This window comes from Epargyreus clarus, unplaced genomic scaffold (genome assembly GCF_041222505.1).
Source record: "Epargyreus clarus isolate Ecla_fem2 unplaced genomic scaffold, WU_Ecla_fem_2.2 ptg000005l, whole genome shotgun sequence".
Taxonomy (NCBI): domain Eukaryota; kingdom Metazoa; phylum Arthropoda; class Insecta; order Lepidoptera; family Hesperiidae; genus Epargyreus; species Epargyreus clarus.
The window spans coordinates 1278875-1290962 of record NW_027332213.1 but is presented as its reverse complement, the minus strand read 5'-3'; the positions used below and the strand labels follow the sequence as shown (position 1 = coordinate 1290962).

At 31.2% G+C, this 12088-nt stretch overlaps 2 protein-coding genes across 2 annotated transcripts; one reads left to right on the top strand and one right to left on the bottom strand.

Moving 5' to 3' along the window:
- Positions 1-136: 136 nt before the first annotated feature.
- Bet5 (blocked early in transport 5) lies at positions 137-1427 on the bottom strand. Its single transcript, XM_073093774.1, has 2 exons — positions 1257-1427; positions 137-1057 (listed from the first exon to the last, which is right to left on the bottom strand). Exons 1-2 carry the CDS (start codon positions 1353-1355, stop codon positions 719-721), a joined length of 438 nt encoding a protein of 145 aa, XP_072949875.1. The 5' UTR covers positions 1356-1427; the 3' UTR covers positions 137-718.
- Positions 1428-6835: 5408 nt separating this feature from the next.
- On the top strand, positions 6836-9710 carry LOC140757899 (mitochondrial import inner membrane translocase subunit Tim17-B). The gene is made up of 4 exons (XM_073093773.1): positions 6836-6993; positions 7071-7236; positions 8083-8260; positions 8553-9710. The coding sequence occupies exons 2-4, from the start codon at positions 7093-7095 to the stop codon at positions 8726-8728; spliced, it is 498 nt and encodes a 165-aa protein (XP_072949874.1). The 5' UTR covers positions 6836-6993; positions 7071-7092; the 3' UTR covers positions 8729-9710.
- Positions 9711-12088: the final 2378 nt, after the last annotated feature.

Genomic DNA, 12088 nt, shown 5'->3' with positions numbered 1-12088 from the left:
CCGATTAGTCTACTCCATAGAGTATTATTATATACATGTTAGTCTACTCTTTGGGACTATGGCTGAGAGTAATTTATTATTATTTCACTATGTACTCCTGAGCTTGGGAATGTTTGCAAAAATAAAACACATTCAATTGGTTTAAATTAACATTTAACAGTAATATTAACTTAAGTTTATTCAGAGACATTAATGTAATACAAAAATGTAGCAATACAATTTTTTCATAATATTCATCATCATTATAGGCATCAAATCAAACAGAATATGTTACAAGTAATATACATTACAAATAAATAAATAACATAATATCAGTACCAGAATTTCAAAGATGTACGCTTCTAAATAGCATACAACTTTAAAATTTCTTATGTTATATTTTATTCTAGCCAAAGACATTAAACTATAATATAGAAATAGACTGGGGTTGGGAAAGTATTAACCTTAACTTATTACCAAAAGGTAATAAGTTTTTCTGAATTTTATTAGTTGTCAATTATGTTAAACTTTAATTAATCCGAGATCTATGAGTTACCAGTGTGAAGCTGGACATGTTTTGGATGAATATCTTGACAATGTCCACTCTGTAGCCATATACATCATTTAGTCACTGATTGTAGATGAGAATAACTTTTACAAAGATGCAAAGATGAACATACTTTCATACAAAATTTTTCATTTATAACTTATTTATATTTACATTATTATCTACAACTTATCAAGAAGCTCTAACAGTGTTCAAAGGTGCCTGTTTGATGAAGGTGTCAAGCTTATTCTTAAAGAGTTCGCTAGTGATGGGCTCTCCCATCCCGCACAGTGGGTTCCGCACTGCATACTTTACATATATCTCAGCATACAACTTCTTCAGCAACTCCCTCACACCTTGTGCCTGGTTGTCAGTATTCATGACGAACTTCAACCCCGATGGAGTCTCCAGACAATGTAGTGTATATTTAGAAGTCTTGTAATTTAGGAACCCATCCTTAGGGTCCAATGGTGATATTTTTGCGACGAACGATTTTATTGAGAACAGCATACCGTACATTAGTTTACCTTCCTGTAATTTTAAATTGGAATTTAAATTTGAAGTAAAAAAAAATAGGAATAAAGTGGTTCTTTTTATTGCAATTTTAAACTCAAATTTCGATGCTAAATGGCAATGTTTGATTGCAAAGATACTTTATGCAATTGTAGAATCGATCAGAGTATAATTTTATAAGAATATTTTATGTAATTTATAAAAGTATATCACAAACCTCCTCTCTGGACATTCCAGATTGCTTTGTTCTGTTCCATTCTCCGTAATATAATAAAGTGCCGTAACGATCGAAAATATATAAGTTGTGGATCGTCATTATATTATAGCCTGTTTGTCTTTAGAATAAATTAAATAGTTATAATATAAATACTTATTTCAATTCCACAATAATCCACAACAATACAATTTAATTTGAAATGAATGACATTTTTGTCACTGTCAAATTGTGATACTTTGTAAATATCTGTCATTTCACTTTTTTTTTTTTTTAAATGGTGTTTTACGGCTTTGGCTTTTTGCCTTTCAGCCTAACTTTATTGTACTTTCATTATTATAATTTTATTTATTAATGTTTCCTTCATTTGGTATAAATTTCTAATTGTATTTAAGTTTCATTATTATTTTTTTTTCCTTTTAACATTATTATTCTATTTCAAAATTTTGTTTATATTGTTTTTACAGTGTTTTTGATATATTCGTAAATATATTCGTAGGAATTGTGATTTCTAAGGATAGATGGTAAAAGGCGGGGAATGTCTTCAGTTTTGTAAATTTTCATTAAACCATCTATCATTATAATTCTTGCTATAGTAAAGGCTGGACAATTTAAAATTAAATGCTGCAAATCAGCAGTAGTTGCATTACAATATTTACACAATTCGGTTGTTTGTAATTTTAATCTTTTTAAATGAGATGGAAATAATCCATGTCCTAATCGCAAGCGATTTATGGTGGTAATATAATGTCTGTTAGAATTTTTTATACTAAAATACCACGGTTTCGAGGGAATTTCTTGTTGTATGTCTGCATACCATTTTCCTTTAATTGCTTTAGTTTTTCTCCATAAAACGTTCCATGCATTGTACATTCTACTTTTTAAAAGTTCTATAAAATCTGATATTGGTACCGCAGGTACTATATTGCTTTTAAAATAATTTAGTTTCATTATTTTGTCTACTATTTCATTTCCTGTTATTCCTGAATGGGAAGGAACCCACATGAATTCAATTATTGTTTTTAAATTAATTTCTGATAGGAGCTCTCTTATTTTATATATGTATATATTTTCTTTATATGACAATTTAAAGTTATCAAGTGCATTAAGGGCACTGAGAGAGTCAGTTATTATTAATATTTTCTCATTGGTTTTACTACATTCTTTAACATAATATAGCGCTCTATAAATTGCATATAATTCGGCTGTGAATATCGATGTATGCTTGTCTAATAAAAAGCAATGTCCAGATTTAGTATAAGAGTCAAAATAGGCTGCTTTTGTTGTTTCTTTAGTTTTTGATCCATCAGTATAAATTTGCCTATATTCAGCCTTTTCTGAATTCATAAAGAATGTAAATGTTGAATTGTTGTTAACTTCTCTTTTATAAAGTACAGGCTTAATTAATTGTACATCTAATGAACCGAGGTTCCAATCTTGGAAATGTTGAATATTAATACATTCGGTCTTTACATCATTTTTAAAATTACCTTGTAAAAGAACATTACTATCAAATAAGTTTAAATAACAATTATTACTTAATATTTTTACATAAAAAATTTCCTTTAAGTATGCATTTCTTATACTAACAGGTGGAATACCTGCTTCTATTTGTAAAGAATTAATTGGTGTAGAATTCATTGCTCCTGTTATTATTCTAAGTCCCCTATTTTGACAAATTTCTATTCTATTTAATAAATTGTTATTTATATTAAACATATATACAATTGAAGCATATTCGTAATGGCTTCTTACAATAGACTTATACATCATATTTAAAATTTTTGGGTCCATACCCCAACTTACACTAGCCATATATCTTAATATATTTATGCTCTTTTGCATCTTATTTACAATTCTTTTAACATGAGATGAAAATGTAATTTTGGAATCAAAAATTAAACCTAAAAACTTCTTTTCAGATACTACATTAATATTTACATTATTTATACCATACTTAATATTTACATTATTGCGATTTATGTTATTGCCGAAAATCATGACTGAACTTTTATGCGGATTAATATTTAAATTTAATTTGTTTTTATAATAATCATGTAATTGCTTAAGAGCTACATTCAAATACAGTTCAGCTTGTGTAAGATTTCGATTACAAGAATACATAACAATGTCATCAGCATATTGCAAAATTTGTACATTTTCGGACTGTACATATTTACATATTTCTGCGGTATACAACGAATATATAAGCGGAGATAAACAAGCACCCTGCATAACACCTTTATATGACTCTCTAGGTCCATGTAACTTATTACTATGTCGAACGTACACATATCTGCCATAAAACAAATTAAATATCCATTGTGATATTTTACCAGGTATGTTATAACTATTCAATATCGTTACTAAAACACGTAAATCGACATTATCAAACGCTCCTTGAACATCTAGAAAAACACTGACAGTGAAAGAGTTATTTAACATGGCAGATTTAATATCGCTTGTATATTTTAAGAGACTATCAACACTACTTCTGCCTCTACGAAATTCATATTGCTGTGGAGGTATAATATTTAGAGATTCAGCATAAAAGTCTAATCTATTTTTAATCATGTTTTCAAATATTTTGCACAAACACGAAGATAAAGATATAGGTCTATAAGATTCTGCAGAATTGACATCTTTGTCGGGTTTTAATATTGGTACTACCATGACAGTTTTCCACGATTGAGGAATTTCATTAAGTTCCCATAACTTATTAAAAATACTAAGCAACATTAGTTTACAGTCAATATGCATTTTTTTTATCAATATATAAGGTATGTCATCAAGTCCAGGAGTTGTATCTTTTCTACTATTCAAGGATAATTGAAATTCAGAAAATGTAAATGGTTTAATCAAATGTGTGTTTAAGTCATTAAAGTTAAAATACTGTTTCAAGATATTCATATCATCATTGTTTACTATATTCGTATTATCAGTTATTTTATGCAAAAAATCATTAACCCAGCAATCATCCTCAGTCTTATTAGTACTAAAGTTAACTCTACTAAATTTTCTTATGAAGTTCCATATTCTGCCAATATGGGTCAATCGATTAAAGCTAGAACATAAATTAATCCAACTAATCTTTTTTTGTTCTTTAATTGTAAGTTTCTTTTCCGCGTCAATTTTTTTATATATTATATAATTTTCTAGTGTAGGATAATGTCTATAAATATACAGTGCTAATTTACTACTATTTACAGCATCAGAACAGATTTCATTCCACCATGGTACAGGTATGTGTTTTTTATTATTTACATTGAACTGTTTTATTGGTACAAATTCAAGTTTCAAACTGTTAGTAAATTCACAAAATTGTTGATATGCTAATAAGGGATTTTCATTAATCTCAATAAGTTTTAAAGACTTCAAAGATTTTTCAGAATAGGAATCCCAGTTAACATTTTTATATATAAATCTTTCAGGTCGATCAATATACTCGTAAATTTCGGGTGAAATATGCAATTCGACTAGTGTTGGATAATGATAACTACCTAATGGATCTTCGGTTATAACTGACCATTGGCATAATGAAGCTAAAATAGGTGAAGCAAATGCTACATCAATTGCTGAAGGATTTTGATTAGGTCGGTTAACTGTAGTCATTGTGCCTGTGTTTAATATACAAAGATTTATTTCATCTAACATATCATATATTCTTAAGCCCCTTGGCTTATTATTTTGGCAGCCAAAGGCCACATGGTGAGCGTTTAAGTCACCTAAAATTAAAATTGGTGATGGAAGTGCTAAAATTACATTTTTTAAAATATTTATAGGAAATGAACCTTTTCTAGGTGGACAATAACAACCTAAGATACTAAGAATACCAGAATATTTCGTATGAACCGTTATTGCTATTGTTTGCACTTTATCACAAGTCTGAGTTAATACATGAGAACATTTAATTGAATTTTTACATAATATTGCAACACCACCGTGTGCAGTGTCGCTGTCAGAACGGAATATTTTATAACCTCTAATTTTTATGATATCAACAGATTTCAACCAAGTTTCATTTAAAATTAATACATCTATATTATGATCATGTAAAAATTGGGTTACTAGAGGTACTTTGGGTTTTAAACTTTGTATGTTATGTTGGGCTATTTTTAAAAAGGAAGGATTCGAACAATCCATTATAATTTAATGTTTTTAATAAGGAGTTCCTTAATAGTAGAACTATTTATTGGTAAGGTGTTTTCCTTACTTAAAAGTGTTGTGAGAGTCATAACTAAACTGGATAATATCTGGGTGTTGTTGACAATTTCACCAATTAGAGTTTTATTGTCTTTTTTAGGTAAAGTAGTTGACGAAACTACTGCATATGATTTATTGAGAGCAGGGAAATTATTTTTAATGCTTAATTTATTTACAATTTTTTCTTTATTTTCAATAATTTTCTGCTGTTTTACAGGGCAGTCTCGTGACACTGCTATGTGATTACCCTTGCAATTAATGCATAATGGATTGTCCGAGTTTGTACATTCTTTATAATAATGAGCCTGCGAACAGATTGAGCACACTACATTATGTCTACAATATTTTGTAGTATGTCCAAATGCCATACACTTATAACACTGAACTATAGGTCTAATATATGGTTCAACTCTAAGTTGACATAAGTCGAAGTTAACGTGATCTGGAAGTATGTTGCTTGCAAATGTAACAGAAATAGTAGTTAAGGGTATAAGCCCCTCGTGAGTCTTTTTCATAAAACGTCGCACAGCTAAAATGTCTTGCCTAGACGAAAGTTTATCAAACAACACTTTATTGCTTAGGTCTGTTGGTACAAATTTTATTACTCCAATAGATTCGGATGTAGATGCTGGTATAAAAGCTTTTAGTTCATTAACATTAAGAAATGAAGAATCACGAAGCAGAGTATTAGCACTTTTAGCACTATCAAAAATAACTGCATATTTCTGAGCATTCACACGTTTTAGTTCTTTAACACCTTTAATAGATCTGCTAAATATATTGTTCAAATATATTGGGCTTTTGTTGCCAAATTTTACATCGTCCTTTGTGCTTTGTATGTAAACTGGAAATATATTACCTGTAGAATTTTCTGGGTAACTCCGTACATAGTTTTGTTTTAAAAAAGGTGTGTACATTACATGGTCCTCAGTATCAGAGTTGTCAGGTAACTCTGGTAAACTTGGTGGGCATGCAACACTTTTCTTCCTTTTTGGTGGTGGCGCCTTTACAGGAGATGCCGGCGATACCTTAATGTTTTTTCTAATTTGAGTTCCGCCACTGTCGGAACTCATTTTTACTAATGAAATAGATACATATAACGTCTAAAATAACAGAAAAGTTATTATTTTTCAAGAGACTAATTAAAATTGAACTTCCCGCCTCGAAAGTTCCCGCCTTTTTTTTTCCTGTCATTTCACGATTTACGTTCCGTTCTTAATAATATATACTACTGTTATAATAATTATAAAATTAATATTTCGTCTTAGATTATTATTATATATTTTGTGATAAAAGCACAAAGATATATATTATATATAATTAATATATTATTTACACACAGTTTCATCTGACTTTTTAAGCTGTATAGCGATTTGTAAAATTTTAAATGTCAAAGTCCTTTTTCATCTTGAATGTCTCGGCAAAGCTACGACAATAGTAATATGGTGTAAAAATCCTATTTTGTGGTGAAATACCATTTACAATAGCACAAAAACAGCAAGTAGTCATACTGAATAACGTAGTGTGTTGTTAAAAAGTGGGTAATATCCTTCAAGGTGTATTCGTACCACGATGTGAATTATTTAGAGGTTATAATCTTACCTAATCTTACAGGATTATAAAAAGTAAATAAAAAATGGATGAATATTCAAGAGAACCTTGTCCGTGGCGTATTCTGGACGACTCTGGCGGTGCTTTTATTATGGGTGCTATTGGAGGTGGTTTGTTTCATTCAATAAAAGGATTCAGAAATGCGCCTGTGGGATTCAATAGAAAAATGGTAAGTACTAACATTTTGTGTGTACGGTAGTTTATTTGCCTGATGGCATTAATACTGATAAATATATGCAAGTAATTTGCAATTATCTGAGAGTTTTTGGGGATCAGGCTTAGATTATAAATACTCTGTCATCCAAATAACATGTAGTAGTAATAGTAGTTTAAGAAAATATTGTAACTGACAATTTGTAAGTGCCGCTGTTGGCCTATACAAAATAAATATATATTTCATTTCATATTTCATTTCATTATGTTTGCAGTGTATTGCAGTGTATCCAAATGGATACACTGCAATACATTATACATGTTATTTTCATGTTTATAAACACAACACACCTTCGGTTGTAATTAAATGAATCATGACTATATTGATTATCTAGAAATTTAGAATTGAATTTCTTTTTGGCTTATTGATTAAAGTATATTGTAAAAAGTATTAATATTCCTATTATTTATTGAGAAGTACAATCTTGGAAAAAAACATCATTCCTATTCATTCCCAATGGCCTAAAAATTGCATATTGTCAATAGCAATATATTTTAAATAAATGTATGATGCAATTGGAGTGTGTTCAGAATCTCTATGCATATTTATTTGACCAATCCATTTCATAAAATGCACACACTGATTTTTAGTTGTGTTTTGGTTACTTTTATTTCTACAAGACACTCAGTCTGGTTTTACAAATGCACATGTGTTATTCCATAAGGCTGTATGCTGAATTATCACTATTATAACATAAATAAATGAATGATTTTTACTTATTTATAAAATATTGTAAGCAACAATAATTACTCGTAAACATAAAAAAAAACAGTAAATAAATTGGTTTTGTGTACTTTCCAGCTTGGCAGTTTAGCAGCCATCAAGGAACGCTCACCAATTGTTGCCGGTAACTTTGCTGTATGGGGAGGCATGTTCTCAACAATTGACTGCTCTCTGGTATACTTGCGGCAAAAGGAAGACCCATGGAACTCTATAATGAGCGGAGCATTGACTGGAGGCATATTAGCAGCAAGAAATGGTGATTAAGTTATTTGTATATAAACATATTTTGTGTTCTTACATATAGGATTTAGAGAAATGATGTACTATTGGTTCTTTACCTTTCTTTGGATTGAATTTAACTGTTTCTGTCAGTATTTATAGAATATTTATTAATTATTATTAGTGTAGTCTTGGATGTCTTAGTTTAGCATTTAAAAATTAAATGCCAGTTTACTAAAATCCTAATACAAACATGGCATTTATTATAATGTGACTTTCAACGTGTATATTTCATTTAATTAAAAGATACAATGACATTTTGTTTTCAGGAGTTCCTGCTATGGCAGGCAGTGCTCTAGTCGGAGGCATTCTTCTTGCCCTTATAGAAGGCATCGGTATAATGTTTACGAGATTATCAGCAGAGCAGTTCAAGCCTCAACAACCAATATTCGAAGACCCCTCCGTGCTCGGCCAAAGTCAAGGACAAAACCAGTCTTTCCAATAGGATAAATTAATTAAGACAAACAATTAGTAGGGTTGTACATGTCGAGTTACTTGTTTTTAATCGAATCTGAAATTAATTATTGTTATCTCTTTTAATAACTTCCAATCATATCATAAAATCTTGTAGATTGTTGTTCAAACTAAATCTTAAAGACCTAGTAGACAGCCTAAATTGCTATTGTGTAATTTTGGCTTCATGATAAAAAAAATTCAGTAAGAAAAATTGTCTCTATCCTTTATAATAGTAGTTGTAATATTAAAAGGATGTTATAGTTTCTATGTTCCTATGCAAGTTTTGCGAATTTACAGATTATACATAATTCTCAATTCTCATAATGTTCAAGATATAAGAAGACTCTTCCTGCCCTTACTAAATCCATATTCATTTTTATTGACATACATTACTTAATCACAAATAAGCAATCCATAATTTGTTTCCAGCACAAATAAAAGTAAAAATACTACATACAATATTGTACATAGCTTAGACTGTATGATCCTAGGAAAACTTGCCAATATGTGGCAACATTGGTGTATTGTAGGGCTATCAAATTTTAGGTTATCCCACCCAAACGTTTAAGTGGATTATTTGCATCTGTGATATTTTCAGTTCTGTACTGATTGCTTATAAATTCACTTGAAAATTTGAAAAACGCACCATACCAACCTGAGACACTGGATTTGGGTAAATGATCGACTTACAAACATTATCAATATAATGTAATACTGATTATAATTAAATGGATATCTCACAATGTTCCCGTCACATACAACTTATTTATTTGTTTCCCATATGGTTGTAATGTGATCTTGTGCGGTGTGATGAGTAAGGTGTTCTGTTTATCGTAATCAAGATTTATTTGTCCAATCTTTCGATACAGTACCGAATCCTTACATGCTGTATTATGAATTGTACTATTAAGAACATTTGTGCGATATTCATACATCAAAGATGAAGAAACTCAATAAATATTTATAAATTACCATGTTGTTTTATAATTCTTCACATCCTCTATATGCATACCATCTATATGCAAACACAATAATATAGTTGACAAAGCAAAGTGCAGATGCACATGCAGTCAACCTGATGAAAAGAGAAATGTGATGTCCAATGGACAGTGTCTATGATAGAACATATCAGTAGCATAATAGAACAAGGGAATCCTTCCTACCTTAACATGATCACAGCTTGCCATGGCATGCTCTTGGTATGCCATTGAGTAGGATCCATACGTAAGCTGGTCTACATGATTAATGCTGACATAGGTGTTTTTTTATAATAAGGGTGTAGCAGGTGAGCATGCAGTCCACTTGATGGAAAATGGCTACTACCGCCCATGGACATCAGTGATCAACCCCAGATAGGATTATATATTTTTACCTGATGTCGGTCACAGATGTGCAGAGGTCTCTGAGGACTAAGATGGAACGCCTCGGAAAAGTATGTCTCCCTTACCACACCCTTCAAACCAGAACACAGCAGCGCTTAACACTGCTGTTATAAGGCAGAAATAAGAGTGGCGGTGGTGCCGCTGGAGTCGTATCACAATGGGTACCACCTCTCTGGTCTAGTTATACTGGTTTTGCCATTATATTACATAAATAAAACAATGCAAAATACTTTGTTTACATTATATATTTATTTGTACGCTTGTATCTACATCTAATAGCTCCAGAGTAAAAATTATACACAGATCAAATTAAAATCGAGACATTAAACAAAAGAGATTTATAAGGCATATTAAACAAAGAGGAATTCATATAGCCTTGGATTGTATGTTTTGATGAGATGTTTCAGGGGTCCAATGCAGAAAGCGAGAATCACAGGTTGACTGGTTTCCACTTCATCCAGATATATTTCTCGTAAAAGGATGCTTTTACGGGTGCGTATCGACGTTTCTTTGTAGGGAAGCCTGTGCTTCCATTTTCCGTATTTCTTTAACGACATTAGCGAGGATCTTGGGGTCGACTCCGAGCTCACACAGCTGGATGCAGATGTTGAGGGCGTCTGCGTCGAGGCCGGTGCCCAACAACTGCGAGATTTGGTACAGTGATTGGAACGCCTCTCGTGCTTGCCCCACTTGTGCGTTTTTCTCTGATGTCATCACTTAACGTCTGAAAAATGAGATGTAAATAAATTCACAACATTTATAGATTTATTCCCTACTACCTAGCGATGAGATACTCCTAATACTTGACTCACAACACAACATTAAATAGCCCTATTGATGTACAAGTATGTAATTTAAATGACAATACAACAATTCATTGTCATTGAGATGATGTGATTGATAATGAATGTTTTCAATGGCTTACTTGATTTCTTTTCATGAAGCCAATACATTATCTTATAACTAATCTTAATGGGCAATCCCAATGTAACATAAATTTTACACTGGAGGAGAGGAGGCATTATTTAAATGATATTGTTATATTAATGACGACCCGCGTGGCGGAGCGGTCACCATGCCGGTCTGACGCGCTAAGGGTCCCGGGTTCGATCCCCGGTCAGACAGTTATCTAAATGATGAATTTAGATTTCTGATTCTGGGTCTGGGTGTTTGTGTATTTGTCTATGTGCGTGTCCATAGCACCCACGACACAGGGAATCCTAGTGTGGGGCTGTGAGTGTAGAAAGCGTTTATGTTTATACATGTTTATGTTTATGTATCCGTTTTTATATTACTGTATTTTTAAGTAACTTACTAATACTTTGTAATGTTGCGAGTAATCACAAGGAGCAGTTACAAAACATTCTATTCGTCGTTCATTAATATGACCTTACTGGTCATCCATTTTATTGAAAAGATCCAGTACATTCGATGGAAACTATAAATAAATTTAAACGTTATAAATATTTATTTACCTACCTGTTGCCTTCCATGAGACGTCGTTACAAAAGGCGTTGAGACCGCAATTTAAATTGCTTAAGAAGATTCCAGATTCAAAGTGATGCGCTCCTTATGTGTCCGACAGAACTGCATTTAATTTTACATCAAACAAATCTTAAAATCAATAACCGAACCGCTCCCTCGGCCTCTTCCCGTGTATGTCATAATTCATATGTCAATATAATTGACAATTGACATAAATCATAATATTATAAAGCAGATGAGGCCAAGTGCTTAAGTTTTATTCAGCCACGCATACACACATACGTACCGAGTGAGTAAGCTATGCTGGTTTTTATTTCAAATTATAATATAAAATTGATTAAATAAAAATGCAAACATGGTTAAATTTTAAAATATATTGTAACTTTAAAGTTTTAATAAATTCCTAAACGTTACACAATAGTCATTCTCTTTTGCATTGTCATGTTCAATATTTTTGCGGGAAATTTAACTGGATGAGCGGA